Genomic DNA, 20,387 nt, shown 5'->3' on the forward strand with positions numbered 1-20,387 from the left:
AGCGGGACGGCAGGAAGGGAAAGGAATCGATCCATGCCCTACACCCGCGCGCGACACCGTCCTCCTCCTACTCAGTACTCCTGGATATCCTCGTCCGCCAACGACGCATACTCGCTCTCCGTCCTGTCGTCGTCCGCGTAGTACTCCTGCACGACCTCCTGCATCGCATACCGCATGATCGGCGAGATAGGCACCAGCTTCGGCCCCAGCACCTCCTCCTCCTCCTCCCCCGCCAGCGGCGCGCCGTCCATCAGCCGCTCGTGCGCCCGCAGCACCTCCTCGTCCGTCATCGGCACCATGTCCTCCTCGCTCCCGTACACGCCCTCCGCCCCGAGGCCCTCCGTTGTTCCCGTCCCCATTCCCATCCCCGTCTGCCCCGCCGCGCCAGGCTCTCGCTCCATGGGTTCGTTGATCGCCGTCACAGAGCTATCCCCGCCGGGCGCCCCCCGCCCGAGCTGCACCCGAACGCTCTCGCGCACGCGCATGCTCATCCTGCCGAACGGGTCCACGAACTCCCTCGACACCGGCTCCGTCCAACGCAGGTCCAGGATCCGTCCCTTGACCATCCCATCGATCGCCCGCGCCCCCATCTCGCGGCAGAGCAGGAAGTACGGCAGCGAGCGCGTGCGCGGCTGCGCGAGCCTGTTCATCACACGCAGGAGCTGGTACGCGGAGAAGTCCGCCTGGAACTCGGGCGCGTCCTCCCCGCTCCATTCGCGTCCGTGTCCGTGCGGGAACAGCGTGGGCGGGGACTGGTGCGGGTTCGCCATGAGCGGGCTGTAGATCCGGAACCCGGACCCGCCGCCGAGCATGCCGGAGGCTGGTGGGGACAGGCGGTGGATCGCATGCGTGGACGCGTGCTCGTTCGCAGGGCTTGCGGCGCCGTTCCCTTCTGGGACTTGGCCGTTGGTGGAAGCCTGTGCCGAATGAATGATGTGAAGGTTCAGGAGGGCATGTGCTTGGATGAAGTGTGAAGACTGTTTGACTGAGGTAGATTGCCCTCAACGACATGATCGCCGGAACAATGAACGCGAGACTTACTGTCGAGCTTCCCGTTCGAGTTCACTTAGCGTACAATGAGCAATTACCGTCTGCCCCCCTCTTTCATTTCCGCGCGAAGCACGCACCATAATCTGTGATGTAATCTTGCCAGTGGGCAAGCTTGCCCCCAAACGCCTCGTACAGCTTCTCAAAGTCAAGGCCCGGACGCAGGCGTTCATGGACGCTGGGGAGGATTCGCTCACGGAAGAACTTCCGCGTCTCCGCCTTGGGGTAGTCGCCAATCGTAATGATCTGCACCACCACAATCAGCATTTAGAGCTCGGATATGGCGCGCGGCAGGCGGGTGCACACACACGGACCGGCGGACAAGAACATACCTTGCAATGCTGCATGACGTTCAACTGCCGCAGCCACGTCTGGTAGAACGGGTCGCTCGTCGCGTGTATTACGTGACAAAGCCTGTCCTGCTTCGTGAGCACGAGCATCGCGTCAAGAAGGCACTTCATCGCATCGATCGAGCGAATGAGTGCAGGCCTGTACGGCAGCTTCCCAGTTAGATATACGCTCCTGCGGGGGGGGGGGACCTAGGCCACTTACAGCTTATGCGCCTCGTCGATGAAAAAGACAGGTATCTTCTTCGGGGGAGCTTCCAGTTTTTCCTTGTCCTTCCCGCCCTCTTTTTGACGCGCCTCGCCGTTCTCGCGCCCAGCCTTTTCGGCTTGCTTCCTGCGCACCGAGAACATGCGTTTCGTCCAGGAGGGGCGGTCCTGTTGCTGCTTCTTGTTCTCCTTCCCGGAGTTGGACTCCGCGTCTTTCTTGGCCTTCAGCGCCTCTTGGGAGGGCAGGAAGTTCCAATACCGGAGGAGCGAGCTCTGTGTGCTGTATTCAGATGCTATGATGCAGCGTAGAGTGAGCGGACTGAGGCTTACTTGGAACAGCTCCATGAGACGCGCAATATCGCTTGTCTTGATCTCCCCCAAGGGCGAGCTCAAGGCTTCCGTCGACTGCCCCGCATTCGAGAGGCGACGCTCTACGTTCAGTCTGTCGTGCTGCAACGCGGTCAGTACGACAAACCACGCATACTTACGGTTTACGAGCACGCGCACCTTGAATCCCCACGCTTCCTTTTCGAACGCTTCGTAGCCCGGCATATCCTGGTCGCGTGCTATGCCCATGAAGAAGCCTTCCATCTGTTGGCTGATGCGCGGCGAGGTCTTCAAACAGTTTCTCCGAAAGACGGTTGGAAGAACGCACCTGAGACTCATGTATAGACTCCCCAGGTCCGCAAAGCCTGCTATGCGCAAGTCGAAGTGTAGGACGTGGTAGTTTTTCTGCGTCAGCACTTGACGAAGCAGAGCCGTCTAGAGAGACATGAGGATGGGTTCTCGGTATCCAAACTAGAAGGGGCTCACCTTGCCTACGCTGCTGGCACCAAAGAGGACCGTGAAGCTCGGCTCCCCTTCCAGCGCACGTACAATCGCCCTCAGCTCCGCCGGCCGCTCGAAGAAGCCAGGCAAAGCAGAGAACGTATGCGTCGGAGTGAGCTGCGCCCGCTCCCGTGCCTCCGCGAGCTCCCTCCTCGTATCCTCGAGCATCTTTTTCGACTCCGTCAGCGAGCGGAGCGTCTCGGACGGCTGGCGGCGTCGAGTGGACATCGGCGGGTCGCAAGCGAGGAAGGGGGAAAGAGGCTATCAGACAACGTGCTTATGACGCTGCACCCTCGACCCCCCTTAGCGTGTGGCCCTTCGCGCTTGGAGCAGCGAGGGTCGCACGCCCTTGATAGGGTCAGGCAGGGGCGAGGGCGAGCGGAGACGAAAGAAGAGATGTAATACTCACGTTGGCGAGGACGCCGATAATCTCCCCCAGGCCAAAGAAGTTGCGCTTGCGGACGTCGTTGGGCAGGGGCATGCCGCGGCGGCGGGGGATGTTGGAACGGAAGAGCCAGTGGAGCTGGATGGTCGTCCCCTCGCCGATGCCGTTGTACATGCTCTGCCGCCGCGACTGAGGGGGCGAGAGTGCGTGCGTGCGCGGCGTGGGCGCGGGGCCGTTGCGGGGAACGGGCGCGGTCGCGGTGATGTTGGCATTGGGCCTGCGGGACATGCTGGTGCTATCGGTAGATCTGCGTGCGCTGGTCGAGGTAGAAGAAGAGCAGATGCTCTGACGAAGGTTGAGGATATGGAAGGATGAAAGGGGGAGAACGGACGAGATATGAGATATCCAGGCCGTTAACGCGGACCTCGCGCCTGGCGGGTGCGGCTTGGGGAGCACATAGAACCGCGAGCCTCGCACTGCGGGCAGTGTTTGAGGCATGTGTCATAGTACAAAGGACAAGTCACCGCTTGTGAGGGCGGACACGTTTCAACAGCCTGTTGGCTATCTTCGGACCTTTGATTGCGAGCACACTGGGGAGGTGGATCTGGTCGATTATCCACAAACGTACTGGTATAGCCACATAACCGAGCACGTACTGTTCGATAGTGTCGAGATAGCGTTGATAGTCGAAGAGAACAGGAGGTCGCGTCCGATGCAGCTGGCGGATAAGTACAGGGTGGATGCTGGACGTGCGCGAGAAGCGCTGCTTGCATGACGTCGATCGCGACGCGTCTTCCACGTGCGCAGAATGATGAACCGGGGGTGCTGATCTAGCATGAGTAACTTTATTAGCATCCACGGTGAACGTTACCTACCTTGTGGCCTCAATGAAGTCAGCGAGAGTGCTGATGGTGGTACAACAGAGGGAAGAGTTGGGAGAAGGGGAGATGGTAATCGACTTTATAACTGCGTCGGGAACGTCGATGGCGTCATGGACCAAGGGGTCGGGGACGAGGTCGAGGACCAGCCCGAGATGTAAATGGCTGAGTGGACGTCGGTTGGCAGCCAGACAAATAGATACGTATGGATATGTACATAGAACACTGGTCGTCGTATTCAAGATGGTTTCGACAAATAGACGCCGAGCGGTCATTGCGACAGCTCTGAGTCGATAGCAATTGACAGCATTCGCTGGCAAAGGCCACGAATCGAAGGACAAATGGAAGGTTTTCACTAGAGGTGAACATGAACCCTCGAATTTTATGTTCTGAAGATCCTGGCACCAACAACATGACGAGCACTCGATTTATTACAAGCGTTGTTGTCTACTCAATTAACCACGCACGAGCAATTTCTTGTCTAAGCGCAACTCAACACCATCACGTTCACCCGATCGCAACGTCCGCAGCCACAAGCCAGTTCCCATAGTACTCGCATTCCCGGGGGTTTACCGGCCCTCCGTCCTTGCAGAACTCGAAGACCGGACAGCGCACGCACGGCGTCTGCGCCAAGCCCCCGCCCCCGCCCCCCGCCCGCTCCTGGCGCACCGCACGATAGACGTACGCGCCGTAGTCCTGGCCCAGCAGCGACGCCGTCACGTCCTCGGGCGACGCGGACCGCTTTCGCTTCGAGTGCGTGCTCGACCTGGACTTGGAGCGCGAGTGCGCGCGGCGGCCGCCGTCCGAGTCGCTGCCCGAGTCGGACGACTCAGACTCGGACTCGTAGCGCCTGCTCTTCTTGCGCTTCTTGCTCTTGCCGCTCGACTTGGACTTGCGCTCCGCGTCGCTCATCTCGACGTCCTCGCCCTCACTGGTCTCCCGCGACCGCTTCTTCTTGCGCCGCCGGGTCTCCCGCTCGCTCGCCTCGTCGCTCTCGTCGTCGTTGCTCGCTGCGCGACTCTTGCTCTTCTTGCGCCCCTTGTCTTTCTTCCGCCGCCGCTCCCGCTCGTCCTCGCTCTCCTGGCTGTCCGACTCTGCGTCCGACTCAGACTCAGATCGGCTCCTTTTGCTCCGTTTGCGGTCGCGCCTCGGCGACTCCTCGTCGCGGCGCTTCCTTTTCTTCCTTTTGTCCTTCTTATCACGACGGCCGCCATCCTCATCCTCGTCCTCGCTCCCCGATGCGTCAGCAGCGTTGTTGCTCTCCGATGCATCCCACATTGCGGCGCCAAACGCAGGTATGCGCTCGATCTCGCCGTCGAGGATGAGCACGTTCAAGAGCTTCTCCACGTGCTCCGTCGCGAGCTGCGTTTCCGTGATCCGGCTCTTGCTCAGGAACGTCAGCACCTGCTGCGCGGTCGGATACGCCGGGGCGGCAGAGATCGGGTGCAACGGCTGGTTCGCGGACGAGCTGGAGGGGTCGGCTCCCTTCGGTTTTGGAGTGCTCTGTTCCGATGTCGATACTCCATCCGTCAGACATCTCATCGCAAGAGGGGAAAACTGACCCTATCGCGAATGAAGCGCAGGCACGCGCTGCAGAGGAGCTTGATGAACTCGGTGTCGAGCTCGTTGTCCGTATACCACGGCCCGCCGGTCATCTCGACAGACGGTTCGAGGTGGTAGAGCATGTATATCTTCCGTGTCGGGTACTGAGGTGCCTGTCAGCCATGGCCGCGCACGATCTCAAAAGGCCACCCCCACCCCCACCTGGACTGATTTCACCGCCTTGATGAGCTGCTTCTGGACGAGGGACTTGAGGCAACGGTCGATGACCGTCTGATGCAGCTCCGTCTTCGCTTTGAGGTGCTTCGTCCAGATCCCTGCGAGCTCCGCCGATGAGCACTGGACGCGTCCGGGGTACGCACGCATCCGCACGCGCTTGGGCAGAGAGACGGGGATGCGCACTCACCCTCGTTCCCGGAAGCCTGGATATAGCTCAGGATCATCCCCTCCTCCCCGCTCATATCCTTCTTGCTGTCCCGCCAGGCGTGCGCCATCAGGGTGGGTTCGAGGCATAGGAATGAACGTCGGCACTCACACCTCAAGCTCTTTCTTCGTCACGACGCGGTATGTCAAAGCCCCGGACGAGTCTCGCAGAGCTTTCCATAGTCCCTATGGTTCCACCGCATCCAAGCGTTCGCAAGTGCGATAAGTTGAACCGAAATTGAGAGACGTACTGTGCCCAGCAAGAAGTTGGTCGCGGCAAGTCGCGCTGAGGGATCCGGTACGAGAGCATCGCACTCTTTCTGGGTGATCGTCTGTCGGACGTGCGCAGTCAAGTCAGTCGCGCAGTAGTGGTAGTACAGTGTTCAGTATTCACCTTCTTGGGGTCTGCTAGAGCGGCCTGATGCAGCTTCTGCTCGAGCGGATTGAGCTTCCTCCCGCTACCGCTCATCGTGACAGATGAGGTCTGCTGGAGAGTCGAGACCGTATGAGGAGAGCGAAGATGACTTCAATTTGGCATCTCGGGGACGTAGGCGCCTCTTCCGGACCGCGGCGGACCAGTGGCGGTGGCGCCCCCGCGCCACCGTTTCTGCCCTCGCAACTAGCACTTTGTCTCAATTACCACCAGTCTTTTACAGATCTCTTTTTTCTGGTGAGTTCGCCGTCCGTGCCGCATGGGTTGTGAAAAATGGGTACGAGATCGACTTAAACCTTGTCGTGACGGCATGGCAAACAGGAAGGTCTACTGCGAATTTCTCGGATCGCACAAACGAGCATCAAGCTCGTCACCGCGTATTGTACAAGATCATATTACTCTGTCCATCCGCAAGGATGCTTAGGCGATCTATTTGTGCGGATACGGATATCAACGCACACGCATACGGTCACGATGAAGGCTTGCCGATGGGTTTTGCGCTCTCAGCCCGGCTGGTGCTGTACGGGATCCATCAGAGTGCAATCCAGCTGACATAGAACATCCTGCCATTGTTAAGGAACCCGCATCGAACACCCTACTCGTCCGACTGACTATCAGGCTAACGCTAGCGTCTCGTACTACTTACTCGACCACCCTCTGACCATACACAGGTCTCGCGGGACAAATCTTCGCGGAACACATCTTTCGTCATTGGCTTCACCTTATACTACTGCCATCGACCAAGCCTCTCCTTCGCTGCGTCCCACTCCCGCTCGATGCACTCAGTGACCTTGGGACTTCTGCATCTCAACGCGCACGGGAAGCTCACGGGCTTCGAGTTGAATCCATTCGTGAAGTTCCACGGGTCGGGTAGAATTGGCCTGCCATCTCCTCCGACGGCTGGAAGGATGTCGAATGCCCACAGGATCCGCGACATGGTGATGAAGAGCGAGTTCTTCGCGAGATGCATCCCCACGCATATCCGCCTCCCGAAGCCGAAGGGGAGATCGAAATCTTGCAGGCGCGGATCGGTTGTTACCAAGAACCGCTCCGGCCGAAAGTCGTCTGGGTAAGGAAACATGACGGGGTCATGCATGATACCTCTGTCATTAGGCTGTTAGGAGCTGCTGCGTTTGTACAAAGGCTTTACTGACGCAAGGTTCCCAAAGACGGTGGAGCCTTTGGGGATGTACCTGCAAGGTGCAGTTGTCAGCGACCCGGGGGTATTGGAATGAGCAATGATCGATCGTTGTACGTACATCCCATTGTACTCATCATCTGCTATGACAGCATGCGGCGTTCCGCCAAGGACGGCGATAGGACGCCATCGTAGCGTTTCGTTCATGAGCGCATGCAGGTATGGGAGACGATCACGGTCCTCGAACCCTGGCAGGCGATCGGGCCCGACGACTTTGTCCAGTTCATCTTGAGCCTTCTTCATCACCTCTGGAAAATGCAACATGGCGACTGCACAACTGTCAGCCCTTGTGGCGGACGGAACGCACATGCGACATGCACGTACGGAAGAAAACGCATAGCGTTCCTGAGGTCTATACGGATTCTTCAACGCGAATGCAAGTCCTCACAAACATGCCTCAACGTACTGTCTCGATACCAGCACCGAATGGAGAGGAGACGGCATACGCTATCTCCAAATCCGACATCCCGTTCTTGGATTGATTCGTGACAGTTTGCGACGTGAGGCAGTCAGGAGTGGTACCATCGGCCATTCGCTTCTTGACGTCGTCGACTAGATGCGTGAGTAGTTTGATATCTCGTTGCCGGCGATCTTCGGGTTCTCTCCTAAACCACTGCATAGATCTCTGGAATAATCATCACTCAAGTGAGGCTAGTGCTCCATATCTGATATCGTACAGGAAGCTTCATTAGCCATGGCCAAGACTCGACGAGGTATTTTCCTGGGATGCTGAGGGGAAGGGTGGTGAGTACAGTCTCACCGCTTGCGATGCTCGTGCTCTCACTTGACGCTAGGAAACATTCAGTACTCCGCGAGATGGAAGGTGACGGGTAGGGCATACCTTGTCAGGTCTTGACACGAAGGCTTTAGTTAGTTGCATCACTCCTTGCATGTCAATTATTGCTCACAATCCATGGCTGACATATTTTCCTTCACTATCCATTCATCCACGCTCTCCACCCGACGGCCATAAGTCACAGAGGTAGCGACGCTCGCAGCAAACCTTGCCGTACATTCAGTCCCAGTACCAGCAACCAAGCTCGTGGAGAGCTTACCTTTGTAGGTGGCGCTCCCAATCCTGTGGCTCGGTAAGGAGCTGGTGTAACAGCACGGTCGATTCCAGCGACTGGATCTCGTTGTACGTGTCCGCTCGTCGTGAATGGAATCCAGTATGGAGTACCTGGCAATGTGGTTCAGGTGCAATCTGTTGTATCCGACATGTATGTCGCTCACCTTGCGCCATTTACGCCACGGCTCCCCATTCGGAAGCATCAGACCTCGCTTATTATCAGACAGGATCTCGCCTCTGCATAGGGATAGCACATTCAGGGTCATGCCTCTGCTTCGTGGAAATCCGGACATACGCGACGACAAAGCGCGGTCGGCTTGAGTAGATATCAGACCGTTTCTCCAGCAGGTCCCAAGCGGCTTGCGCAGTGCCAAGGACTGGACGGACCCCGCCATGTTCAGTTTGCCTCTATGTAGTGTATGTACTTCGTCACCCACCAATCACAGGAGTGCTGCCCAAGTAAAGAGACACCACTGGCCCTTCAATGCAGATGAGACGACAACCCTACTTCGATGGAAATCGGCGATTACGCACCATATTGTTTGTTCCACTCCGCGAACTGGCGCCATGGCTTTATTGAAGGCACCTGATGCTTGTTACCGATAAAGGGGAGACCACGGGGGCCCGGGGGCATTCTTCTCCTCTGTACATGCTGCTTGACTAGGACAAACGTGAGCAATGCAAGCACAAAAGGTGCGGCATTAGCGGAGACTCGGAAGGCAGTCGCTGCAAAGATTGCGGCGACACTGCTGATATTCTCAGAGCCGTTCACCATGTGCGGTAAGGAAGAGAGGCGATGAGGACGGCAGGAGATTAAGATGCTGACTTAAACGATACTTATACTACCCCCGATGGCTCACGAGACCCGTCGAGTTATACTTGGTGAAAGCGATGAAAAGTTTGTCCTATGACCGGAATGCCGTTCGCGAAGCCTCACGAGCGCCACACACATTGAATGGGAAATCGGGTCCCATGACGATTCACTTGCAATTGTCCGTGGACAAAATGAGCTTCATATGGAACAGCGAGATCGAGAGTCAGATATAATAGTATATTTTACCTTCGGCCATGCCGCTGATTACCGCGTACTTGATAGGTCAATCAATAAATGCAGACGAGACTATCTGAATGACAGAAGAAGCACGAACCAATAGACGTGCATCTACCACATCTTGACGGACAACTATGCCTGAGCCGCTGCGGCTTCTCGCAAACGTTTGTCCTCCTCAAACGTTTTCTTGACCTGCAGATGAGTTAGCTGCGAAGTACTTAGGATCGTGGTATGTAACGACTTGCCTTCTCTGCGAACGCGTCATCTGTCAACAGCCGCAGACCGATTGCGGATAAGGTGATCGACATGTTGATGCATGCCTGATGCGACTCCTTCGTAGCTGCTGCCTCCGTGAATTCTGGTGTGTGGTTGCTGCCTTTCGTAGGGATCGCTGAGATACGGTCAAGCCAAGACCGGTGCTCCGACATTGACTTCAATGCTCACCGAAAGAAGGGTGTAGCGAAGGAAGAGCTGAGGAAATTAGTCAACATGCGGTCCAATTTCACCACCGCAACTTTGGGGCACCGGCCTACCGTAAGTGACATTGCCCTGGAAATTCCATCAGTAATCTTGCGCTCATAGGGCATAGGGCCAAGTCGCTCACAAAGTCAGTGGAAGCGCTCTTGATGCCGTACTCGTAGTCCACGGGACCGAACTTCTTCAAGAAAATGTCCGCACATTCGTCGCCTCATCATGCCTCGATAAGCCAGCTCTGTATAGACTGACCTATGAGCACTCACTAAGTGCCTTGTTCTGCCTGAGATCATATGTGACATTCGTCTTTTCAAGCTTGACTTTGCACCCCGTCGCGAGTCCTGCAGCCCTAATAATCGTTGTCAGAGTTTTCACAAGCTTTGCCGGCACACGAGCCCGATCGGTGGACGAAGAACGTACTCAAAGCACGCAGTCACGCGTGGAACCGCAACTTCAACCTCTGCTCGTGTCGGTGCTCCCACATACCATCTAGATAACTAAAGCCCATAACATTGAGGAAAACGTGGGATGAACGTACGTCATCTTGGAATAGTCAGGAATAACTATATGCGGCGTGAGCACGGAAAAAGAATAAAGTGGCCCTATGATACGAACTGTTTGGTGCCCAATCCTTGCCCTCGAAGATGCCATGGACGCGGTGGCTTGGCTTGAGTTGCTGCCTCAGAACCGAAATGTTCGTGTAAGCAAGGACAGCGGCATCGAGCGCGTTCTGTCCCTCCCAAGGTGAGAGAGCCGCATGCGCGCTGGGTGTTCGTAGGTATTCAGTGTGAGTCTATGTGTTATACGCTGCTAAGAGGGATCGCGCACGTATGTCCAGAAAACTCCACTATCAAGCGCTGGAGTGCAAGGCAGCTGCTGAGACTCACCGACCACCGTGGGCCGGGAGCAGGGTGACACCTGTGAGCATTTGGTAAGCACGAAGAATCTCGATTGAAGGCACAAGCTATACGTGCATGAGACAGACATCCATCCCCTCGTACGCGCCCTGCTCGAGCAAGATGGCTTTTCCAGAACCGCCTTCTTCAGCAGGCGTGCCCAGCAGAACCACACTGCCGGAGATATCAAACTTCTCCATGGCTGACTTGACTGCGATCGCCACAGCAACCCCAGCAATGGCAATGAGATTGTGACCACAGGCGTGTCCGATTCCTGGAAGAGCATCCATCTCGGAATTAACACCTAGGGTACGTCCACCGTTACCCCTGGTAAACTTGGCTAGCCAGGCGGTCTCAAGCAAGTGGTGACGAGTGACATCGAATCCACGCTTTTCGACGAAGGCAGTGAGGATATCATGAGCATGACTACGATACAACCAATTGAGCTGCTAATCGCAACACCAACTTGATATTGGCAACTCACTGTTCCTCGAACCTCAGTTCAGGATGGTCTATCAGTGGGTATGGCGGCAATGAGCAAGATGACACGGTGGAATGAGAATAATGCTTGCCATGGATGTCCTTGCTGAGTTCGAACAAGTCCTGATCGAGGCTTGTGAGGGTGGCTTGGACGTGCTCAAAGAATTCAGGTCTGTAAATCGTGTCTTCTTCGATTACATCGGCACAATGGGAGTGTGCACCCTTATCTCCAGGTTGCCAAAAGACCGTAGATGCGCTTTGCGCCATGGCAGATCACAGGCACCTCTCGGAGTGATCAGTTATGGGAACGGGGGAAAGAGCTCTGGTAAATGCGCATCACGAGACCCTGCTTGCGGTGGTTTGGAGTTATCTTATCTACGCCAATCCAATCCGATCAGACTGGACGTCCGGATCCCAGGATGCCGAGCTTGAACGAAAGCGCCGATGTAATTGGCGGTCTAGGGACATACACTACACGTAAGACGAATCCAAGATTGCCTAGAGCTACATATGAAACAAGGAATCCGATATGATCACTGGTCAAACGACTCCACCCTCCAGACCTTGATGACTCCCGCCCGGTCGCCGCTCACTAGTCCTCCCTTGAAGGGAGAGTCGATGCACGCGAGGGCAGTGATGGTATCCTGATGGCCCTTCAAGAGATTCTGTTGGTTGTGGTTGATGAGAGAAAGCCGCTGTGGAGGGCGGTTATGCTGGTTCCCGGACTGCGACGCTAACCATGTCTCGGCATATGTCGACGCCGATCCCGCAGATGCACGGATAGAACTAACAAGAGGGTCAGAAACATGGACATCATATGCAGCATAACGCATGTACCTGTAGGTGGGCTTGTCGCTATCTGTCTCATTTCCGCTCAAGATCACAGAACGCTCTGGACGAGCGAGGTCCCAGAAGCGGAGCCTGCAGTCCTCGGAGCCTGTCACGATGAAGCCTCGTGAGGACGCCGACCGACTCGATGCCTTCCCGTCAGATTCTGCCATGTGCGACCGGTGCATCACAGTATGTCCGCCGAATTCCACCCCAGCGACGATGGCGCGCACATCTGGGAAAGGAGGTAGTGGCGCCTCGCTCCCAAAGGTGTCCGCACCGACAAAGCCAAGTCGTGGAGTAGACGCATCACTTGAGCCGCTCTCTTGCCTTGCTCGGACGAGCGCAGCAATGGCGGCGGCAGGGCCCGTCTCTGCTTCGTTGACCTCAATCTCCTTGGGTTCTTCCATAGGGTCCGATGGGTTAACGACTATCCGCAAAATGAAGGACTCGACCAGCGTCGTCTTCTCGATGTCCCATACTTCAAGCAGCGTATGCGACTGATTATCTGTGTTGCTGGCCTTGTGGCTCTCCACAGCTACGATAACCCACTTGCCCTTGCCCTTCGTTGGGTGGACGACACACTGGTGTACCCGGCCGAACTTGCCCCCGAGCGAGTCGCCGACCTTCCAGCTCTTGATGAGGATACCGAATCGGATGTCCCAGAGGGAGAGCACGCCGGTCGATGTTCCACAGATGATCCAAGTGCGCTTTCGGTCAAGACATAGGCACGTGATTGGTCCATGATGTCGGGGGTTCTCCATTCGCTGAAGGCTACGCATTGTTCGCAAGTCGAGAATAGTGATGACAGAGTGCGTGGTCGCATAGATCAGGTTGGATGAGGTGTCTGTCGAGGCTCATCAATAAAGCGCAGCATCTGCCCAGATTGCCAAGCCAGTACCTGTTCCATAATGCGACATGCTGGTGATATACTCCCCAGGAGTATCCACTCGATGTTCGCGCACGGTATGCAACTTGTTGTACTTCGGCAGCGTCCCACTCTGGCTCACCTGCACACGCACAATATGCAGGCTCCCGTCGTCGGCCGCGCTAGCGAAGCAGTGGACACCTTCGAGCATGCACAAGCACTTGACCCGCGCGTGGTGCTGGTTGTACGTGTGCCGCGGCTTGCTCGCGACGTTCCTCTCCAGGCGTGCCGTGTCCCATACCTTGACCGTCTTATCGTCCGAAGATGAGACAAAGAACATGTGGTCTGGTGACACTGCGATGCCCGTAACAGCGTCAGAGTGAGAATTGAAGTGGGCGATGAGCGACGCCTCCAGTCGACGCGCAGAGCCGTCCCGCGGCATGAAGCTGTGGCGCGCAGTGTTACGCCGCCGGACTGGACCGTCGTGAACTCGAGGACCAAAATCATCCTGCAGGTCACGATTGTTGTCCAGATATAGGTGCTCAAGCATGTTGCTGATCCCAGGCTCTTGTCCGTCTACAGACATCCTGGTCAATCGCATTCTTAAAAAAACCGTCAAAGCTGCTCACCGTAACTCGAGATAGGAGCGATGGAAGGTGGCCGCAGCTTCTCCTGGCCCCTCACAGTCCCCGCGATGGAAACAGGCGATGACCTTCCCGACGGTGACTGTGAACCCTCCGACAAGATCTGCGCATGCGCCTCCAACAAGCCCGTCGCGCTTGCCTTCGAGGACCCAACAGCCGGTGCCGCCTTCTGCCCATCGCCCCCAATGGGGAAGCGCATCACGCGTATCGCAGAGGAGTTCGTTGTCGACACCGTCGACTCCGCCGGACTGTTGGGCCGCTCCAACGAGGGAAGGTCGGGTTGCGCAGGGGAAAGGAGGGCAGCAGTAGTGTCGATGGAAAGAGGGCGAGGGACCGGACTCCTTGGCTCGCGCGACCCGGGTGCGGCAACGCTAGTATGTGACCCGTTGATGAGTGCAAGTCTCCTCCGGAGGTCTTCAAACGGTGCTCCAACCGACGAGGGGCCATGGTCGATGCTGAGCGTCCGATGCGTCCTAGGGGTACCAGGAGACCTAAGCGTGAACTCAGAGTTCAAGCGATGTCGGGATGGCCGCCCGTCTGACTCTGAATTCCGCAGGAACACGGTTTGTGGTACCACTCCCAGCTTCTGCAGCTCGATCGTCGACGTCACTTTGAGCGCATCTGACTCGACCTCCACGCTGACCCGGGAAGCGAAACTGCACCGTACGGTTCGGGTAAGCTGGGTCACAGAAGGGTTCCTCGCAGTGGAGGCATCTCTATGAGGACCCTAGATGCTCACCTCGAGATCGCGCGCGCAAGCTTTAGAATGTAATCCCGCATCGCCAACAGCTTCGCCTCCTCGGTCGAATTCATGCCCAGCTGCTGTAGCTTCGAGATTTGGGCTTCGTCCCTGTTTCACGTCATGTTTGCATGATGAGCAGCCGTACATGCATACCGCAATACGCGACGGAAATAGACGTACTCATCCGATCTAGCTCGGGAAGCCGCGCTGCCGGCTTGGCGCACAGTCGCCACGCTCTCCCGCGGCGACTCGCTCTTCGTGCTTCGATGCGACCGCCAGAACTGGGTCCTTGAGTCCGCTTTCATGGCCCACTGGACTGCGGCATCGAAGATCTGCCTAGAAAGCTGCGAAGAGGAAGCGATAGTCGAGTCAGGCGGCGATAAAGTATATGCTACGTGTCCCGCAGACCATACCGGACGCTTCATAGCCAAAAGTAGGCCCTTCTCGTCCACGTCCCTGACATCCGACCGGAGGAAGTGCTTGAGGGAGGGATACAAAATACACCATACGTCACTGAGAGGCAGGTGCTTTGCAGCGGAGGCGATGAATGCCGCAGCACCTTCAATTCACACATGTGAGCAGGCGTATGACCGGCCAGCAGTCACCGGCAGTATGTGTGCAGCACACACCTTCCCGTATCCAGATATTGGGGTGATAGAGGAAACCAAGGGTAGCGCTCATGAGTTCCCAAATCCGCATTTTCTGGAACAGCCCCAGTTCGCAGAGATTGGTTAACGATGCCAGGACCTTCGCGACCACGGTCTCCTCCACGTCTAACAATTGATATCTAGTCAGCATGACTCCACCCGGAGATCACTCGAAAAGTAACCATACCGGAGAGTGCTTGAATCATCAAGGGGAGGATGTACTCCTCCAGACTCCGCCCGCCCGCGCAGGCTGCGACGTCAACAATGCTGTCAAAAAACGCATACCGGAGCAACCAGTCGCGATCGTTGAGGTACGTGATCATATGGCTGAGCAAAACGTCATTCGTCTTTTGCCGACCAAGGAAGATGCACAGCGAGGAGATGTTGTGCAGGACTGCGCGCTTGACAACGCTGGACGGGTCCACAAGCAGTGTCGAAAGATGCTCCTGGATACTGTTCTGGAGATCAGCCATACTCGCATCATATGACACCTATGAGTGTTCATGAGCAGACAATCGCCCGCACGTTCCACAATCCACATACCTCGAAGTGCGCCTCGTCGTATTCCTGCGTATCCGGCGAAAGCTTGTACGTCCCGTGCGCCTTCAGCGCCTGGCCCATCTCCAGATAATGCACCGCAGTATTCGCGAGCGGAACGATGATCTGCGCATACATGCACCGCACGAGCACCTCCGGGTCCCGCACAAGGTGCGCTATCGCCGGAATGATGTATTCAGGGAACATTGCGGCGTTCGAAGGGGCGATCACTGTCACGAGCATGAGGACTTGCATCAACGTGCGCAGCGCGGCTGCGCGGACTATTGCGGCGTCGTCGTGGAGGAGGTCGACTATGTACGGGACCATGCGGTCGAGTTTCGCCTCGTCGGTGAGGTGCGAAGACAGCGCGAGGAAGACGTCGAGCGCGCGAACTTTGGAGCTTGGGAGATAGCAATTACGAATGTTCGCGCAGACGAGGGAGAGAATGATGAGCGCGGGACCATCTGTATGATGCGTTAGGGAAGAGTAAAGCATGAATGAACCACCAAGCCTACCTTCGGCTGCTGCACGCTTGCCCGCAGACCACGCGCTGTGCAGCTTGCTCTCGCGATTTGGAATGTTCAGCTCAACCGGAAGCACGTCCTATTGTGAAGTCAGGACACCTGATGGCTATAGGCCAACGCAGACACTTACATGAAAAGGTCGCGAGGACATCGGCTGTGGCGCATAGTCGATCTTCACATCCATCACCGTCTCCTCGATAGCCTCGTTGATGAGATATGGTTCCACGCTCTCGTAGTCCGCCCATATTCGCTCCATACGATGGTCAGAATCACTCGGAAGCGGGTCATTGGGCAGCTCCCCATTCAGGTTCGCACTAGCGGACGCGTTGGGACCTGCACCTTTGTGGGCAGACACGGTCGTACTCGCAGGGATGGTGGAAGGCGTGGCGGCCGCGGAGAACAGGGAAGGGGAGTTGACCTCGTTCACGGTGGAGACATAGTTGTGCAAAAACGAATAGAAGCTCTCCGGGAAGACGGTCCCTCGCGACGTGTGCAGCAGCGTGTCGAAGGTCGGTCGTGAGTTGGGGTCAATGGCAATCATTTGTTTGATGAGTTGCTGTCGATAGTCAGCCAAACATACGCGCAACGAAGGGGAGAATGCACATACCCTCACGCCGTCGTCCTCCACCGCGCCGAGCTGCGTGTCTACTTTTAGCTCTCCCTCCCGGAATTTGAACAGCTCGCTCAGCGTGAACAGCGGCTTGCCCTCCAAGAACAGCTCCGCGATCACACACCCCACGCTAAAGCAGTCCATCGCCTCCGTGACCCTCCCGTCCCGCTTCCCCTCGCTGTCCTCCATCGCCAGCCTCGACTTCTTCGCGCTGATGTCCGGGTTCTCGCTCGCGGTGTAGAACCGCTCGGGCGCGATGTAGCACGAGCGGCGGCCCGACGTGTCGAAGAAGAACGAGAAGTCGGATGGGTCGTCGAGGGGCAGATATGTGGGCTTGTACGACGCGAAGTCGGAGACGTAGACCCAGTTCCAGGAGGTAACGAGGATGTTCTCGGACTTGATGTCCCCGTGCGAGACCTTGCGGTTGCGCGCGTCGCGGAGGGCGTTGAGGATCTGGAACGCGATCCATTTCTTCTCGACGAGGCTGAGGAACGGGCGCGTGCTGGACAACGATGCATGGTTGGAGGCGTGCTGTGGTCCGCAAGGTATCGAGGCGCTCACCTTATCCTGTCGTACAGGTTGCTTGCGACCCATTGCCTGATGATATAGCCCGCCTTGTCCGTCTCGACGAAGGACTGGTAGCCATACACGTTCGGTAGCTCCGCAAGGGCTTCTCGCTCAACTGCACGCTCATGAGTCCCAGCCAGTCCAAGCCAGGATATACACACGCACTCTTCAGCCTCCTATGATACTTGCGCAAGCTCATCCCCGGGTCCGGCTTGATGAATATCTTGACCACCAAGAACCCATTCTTGTGCCGGCACTTGACCGTCTTCAAGAACCGCGCGGAGCCCAAGCTATACACGTCTGTAGGTGCCACTCGGGCCACAATTGACAGAAGATACGCACCTCCGCTCGTACACGACGTCTCCTCCGAGTTCGGCCACAAACGAGTCCAGTGCGCCGCTCGTGCGCGTCAAGGATTGCGCGTTCCCCATGTCGTTCGTATGTGCGCGTCCTCAGTCGTACCGGTCTAGCAGATGGTCATGAAGCGAGTGTCGGGGTATAGCAAGAGTCTGAGATAGGTGACACGCTGAGTGCCGCCGACACAGCTGCCGCTGGAAGCTACGCTCGCGGGACCGCGGTCGGCGACAGTGGCGATCAGAGCGCCCGGCCGTCGCCGAAGGGTGCTTCAACGCAGACACGGTCCGAATATGTCGGAGTCAGATATTTAGACTGGGATAGTTCACGAAATTATGGGCTTGCGGTTTCGTACAAACATCACTAGGAACATATGCATATAGATATAGCACAGAGCGGAGAGTGTACATATTAGGGCAGAAGGGTTATACGGATACGTACGTAGGTGCTAACCGTACCCAAAGGAGAGTATAGCTACAAGGTGATACTCAGCGAGTAATAACGTTATGTGACATGCATGCGGGGGAACCTGGAACCATAACGCGAATGCGTCCAGACGACCATCTATCGGAGAGTGACGCATCCAAAGTCCCAATGGGCCGAACAAAAGGGGTCAAACAACAGAAAGAGGCACAACGACAGAACGGGGCGTGAGGCGATGCAAGTCACGGAAAGCACGACGACAGGGACAAGGTGACGAGACAACGGGATGTGGTGGCGTAACGTCAACGATCGCATGAAGACGACGGGGATGACTCCAACCCTAGAGGGTGGCATGAGGGGAAACGTTCGCCGAACTGCCTGCAGCCGCAGTGGAGGGGGGGTTGCGGGGCCACTGGATTGTAAGCATGCCCTCCACGAGGGAACTGCGGATATCACTGGCCTGATAGGGCACCTGTCAGCAATCGGGGAATCAGCATGACTGGAGGAAAACTCACGTTGACCCCAACAGGCAAGTCAATCTCGCGCCTGAACTTGCCATATTTGAGCTCCTGCACGGGATACAGCGGTTGTGGCGTAGACGTCTCAGGTTCGGAAGACGCGTTTTGCGTCGGCTCCGAACAGAGAGGATGCGTGTTTGGATTGGTTATGGAATGGTCCCCATGCAGGTACGGCCCAGGTCGGTTTCCTTCGACGATAAGGCGGCCACCCTCTATGCGTACAGAGAGCTGCTCGGGTTTCATGCCCGGGACCTCTAGCATTGCGGTGATATGCGTGTTCGCAGGGTCGTCGCATAGATCCATCCTGAAGGACAAGTAAGCCGGCTGAAGTGGCGTGAAAGTCAGCATAAAGTCGTACCTAGGCATGTAGAACCTCGCCTTCTGCTGCGACAGCTTGCGCTTTTTCAGCAGCTCGATGTATGCTCTCGCGAGCATACGGTCTATATGGCGAAAGCGCGGATCCTCCTGTTGCGCCTGCTGCATCTTCCGGGCCTTGATGGAGGGATGACGTGAATTGCTGTTGAAAGTCGGGTGAATGGAAGTGTACTGAGGAGACATGGGAGGAAAAGCGCGGCGGGATCCTTACGGAGGAGGCGCCATCCGCGTGGCTTATATACCGTCGGTGACTCGATTCTTTTTTGCAGATCGGGAACTAGCTTGCCCCACAACGGGACGCTTGCCAACTTGGGGCCGTGCTCCACAAGCCCTGCAAAACCTGCCAACTCCTCGGGTGAATGTGGTGATGACTCGACCCGGAACAGAGCATTATGCGACAAAAACGACAGCTCCGAGAACTGCCTTCCAAAGCTCGAACTCAAGTCATGGACGGCATTCCGGTATGTTTTACTATGCCGTCGTGGATGATGAAGCAGGCCTTTGCTGTAGCGGTCATGAGCAGACGGAGGTGAGTAAGGACCGTCCAGATCCGGTGCACCGCCCGGCGTCACTGTACCCCGCATGTCATGCTGTGCAGCTCTGGCGCTTTCGGGGGCTGCCGCGTCCAGCACTCGAGCGCCCGAGATACTTCGCACCGCTTCCTGCTGCGCGGCCAACCCAGTGATACAGCTTTTCTTGTGCTTCTCGCGAGGGTCTAACTCATACAACCAAGGCTGATTTACTATTGTCGACGTCGAGAGGGCTTTTTTTTCCGCGTAGTATGGCGGTGACTGTCCGGCTGACGAGACAATTGCTCGGTCAGCAGCCGAAAGTATGATATGAAATGGCTCGTCAAACGAAAGTCAAACTCCGGAAACGCCTCGTACGCTCACGGGAAGATGACGCAAGACACATCAAGTCAAGCACTTTGAGGTCGATGAGCCCATTTTCGGAGCCGGAAACACGCGGTGCATAGCAAACCCTCATATGCCGCAGACCTCCGACTGGAACACGTACGGTATAATGTGTAGTTTACCACACTGTGCATTGACCGCGTCAGCTGTACGGCTTGTGGGCCCGTTGACGCCATGTCAATACGGGATCGGACTGCTAACCTATCGGTCCATTTCGTATATGCGCAGCATGGTATCTCCGTATTCCGCAAGCCCAAGTCCAAGCCGGATAGTATCGTACGTGGACCCTCTACGTATGCCGGACGGCAGCGGCTGGAGTGAGATACCTTTCCTCAAATGCCCAGCTCAGTCCACCATGGTATGTCCACAATACTCTGCGCTCGGTTGGACTTCAGCTGATTCCTGCATGGAAGTCCACGTCTATTGCCGAGTACATATGGACACTAGAGGCTGTACTCACAAACCCATCGCTCCGACTCTGACGGCCGAAGCCTACTATTGTTCTTGAATTCTATACTAACAAGCGCTAAACTAGAATCGGACATTGTGATTGGTTTAGA

The 20,387-nt window shown here is 56.6% G+C and overlaps 7 protein-coding genes across 7 annotated transcripts; all 7 read right to left on the minus strand.

Annotated features, from left to right (window-relative positions):
* Positions 1-71: 71 nt before the first annotated feature.
* On the minus strand, positions 72-3,102 carry DICSQDRAFT_59695 (uncharacterized protein; the record flags this gene model as incomplete). Its single annotated transcript, XM_007365485.1, has 10 exons — positions 72-985; positions 1,042-1,065; positions 1,128-1,293; positions 1,380-1,536; positions 1,600-1,874; positions 1,932-2,051; positions 2,109-2,199; positions 2,257-2,363; positions 2,415-2,636; positions 2,839-3,102. 10 exons carry the CDS (start codon positions 3,100-3,102, stop codon positions 72-74), a joined length of 2,340 nt encoding a protein of 779 aa, XP_007365547.1.
* A 966-nt stretch (positions 3,103-4,068) lies between these two features.
* On the minus strand, positions 4,069-6,150 carry DICSQDRAFT_105558 (uncharacterized protein). The gene is made up of 7 exons (XM_007365486.1): positions 6,070-6,150; positions 5,927-6,007; positions 5,788-5,861; positions 5,659-5,723; positions 5,451-5,569; positions 5,255-5,398; positions 4,069-5,195 (listed from the first exon to the last, which is right to left on the minus strand). The coding sequence occupies exons 1-7, from the start codon at positions 6,142-6,144 to the stop codon at positions 4,200-4,202; spliced, it is 1,554 nt and encodes a 517-aa protein (XP_007365548.1). The 5' UTR covers positions 6,145-6,150; the 3' UTR covers positions 4,069-4,199.
* A 685-nt stretch (positions 6,151-6,835) lies between these two features.
* Positions 6,836-9,150, minus strand: DICSQDRAFT_105559 (cytochrome P450; the record flags this gene model as incomplete). Its single annotated transcript, XM_007365487.1, has 12 exons — positions 6,836-7,211; positions 7,263-7,301; positions 7,368-7,575; positions 7,631-7,658; positions 7,713-7,931; positions 7,984-8,096; positions 8,215-8,309; positions 8,362-8,486; positions 8,540-8,612; positions 8,671-8,752; positions 8,813-8,854; positions 8,910-9,150. 12 exons carry the CDS (start codon positions 9,148-9,150, stop codon positions 6,836-6,838), a joined length of 1,641 nt encoding a protein of 546 aa, XP_007365549.1.
* Positions 9,151-9,374: 224 nt separating this feature from the next.
* Positions 9,375-11,543, minus strand: DICSQDRAFT_155017 (aminoacylase 1-like protein 2; the record flags this gene model as incomplete). The annotated part of the gene is made up of 14 exons (XM_007365488.1): positions 9,375-9,463; positions 9,524-9,618; positions 9,672-9,817; positions 9,871-9,897; positions 9,960-9,975; positions 10,031-10,113; positions 10,167-10,249; positions 10,321-10,389; positions 10,439-10,463; positions 10,516-10,664; positions 10,729-10,818; positions 10,875-11,222; positions 11,281-11,308; positions 11,369-11,543. 13 exons carry the CDS (start codon positions 11,541-11,543, stop codon positions 9,559-9,561), a joined length of 1,299 nt encoding a protein of 432 aa, XP_007365550.1. The 3' UTR covers positions 9,375-9,463; positions 9,524-9,558.
* A 173-nt stretch (positions 11,544-11,716) lies between these two features.
* DICSQDRAFT_105565 (uncharacterized protein) lies at positions 11,717-17,696 on the minus strand. Its single transcript, XM_007365489.1, has 16 exons — positions 17,586-17,696; positions 17,409-17,533; positions 17,238-17,358; positions 16,674-17,178; positions 16,197-16,622; positions 16,058-16,145; positions 15,549-16,006; positions 15,193-15,496; positions 14,988-15,131; positions 14,772-14,917; positions 14,539-14,702; positions 14,356-14,466; positions 13,602-14,272; positions 13,006-13,548; positions 12,114-12,951; positions 11,717-12,062 (listed from the first exon to the last, which is right to left on the minus strand). The coding sequence occupies exons 1-16, from the start codon at positions 17,672-17,674 to the stop codon at positions 11,810-11,812; spliced, it is 4,986 nt and encodes a 1,661-aa protein (XP_007365551.1). The 5' UTR covers positions 17,675-17,696; the 3' UTR covers positions 11,717-11,809.
* A 465-nt stretch (positions 17,697-18,161) lies between these two features.
* On the minus strand, positions 18,162-18,374 carry DICSQDRAFT_146972 (uncharacterized protein; the record flags this gene model as incomplete). The annotated part of the gene is made up of 1 exon (XM_007365490.1): positions 18,162-18,374. The coding sequence occupies one exon, from the start codon at positions 18,372-18,374 to the stop codon at positions 18,162-18,164; it is 213 nt and encodes a 70-aa protein (XP_007365552.1).
* A 43-nt stretch (positions 18,375-18,417) lies between these two features.
* DICSQDRAFT_15894 (uncharacterized protein) lies at positions 18,418-18,844 on the minus strand (the record flags this gene model as incomplete). Its single annotated transcript, XM_007365491.1, has 3 exons — positions 18,418-18,480; positions 18,536-18,652; positions 18,734-18,844. Coding segments are annotated over 3 exons (291 nt in total), but the record flags the coding sequence as incomplete, so codon positions are not given.
* Positions 18,845-20,387: the final 1,543 nt, after the last annotated feature.

This window comes from Dichomitus squalens (assembly GCF_000275845.1).
Source record: "Dichomitus squalens LYAD-421 SS1 unplaced genomic scaffold DICSQscaffold_12, whole genome shotgun sequence".
NCBI lineage: Eukaryota > Fungi > Basidiomycota > Agaricomycetes > Polyporales > Polyporaceae > Dichomitus > Dichomitus squalens.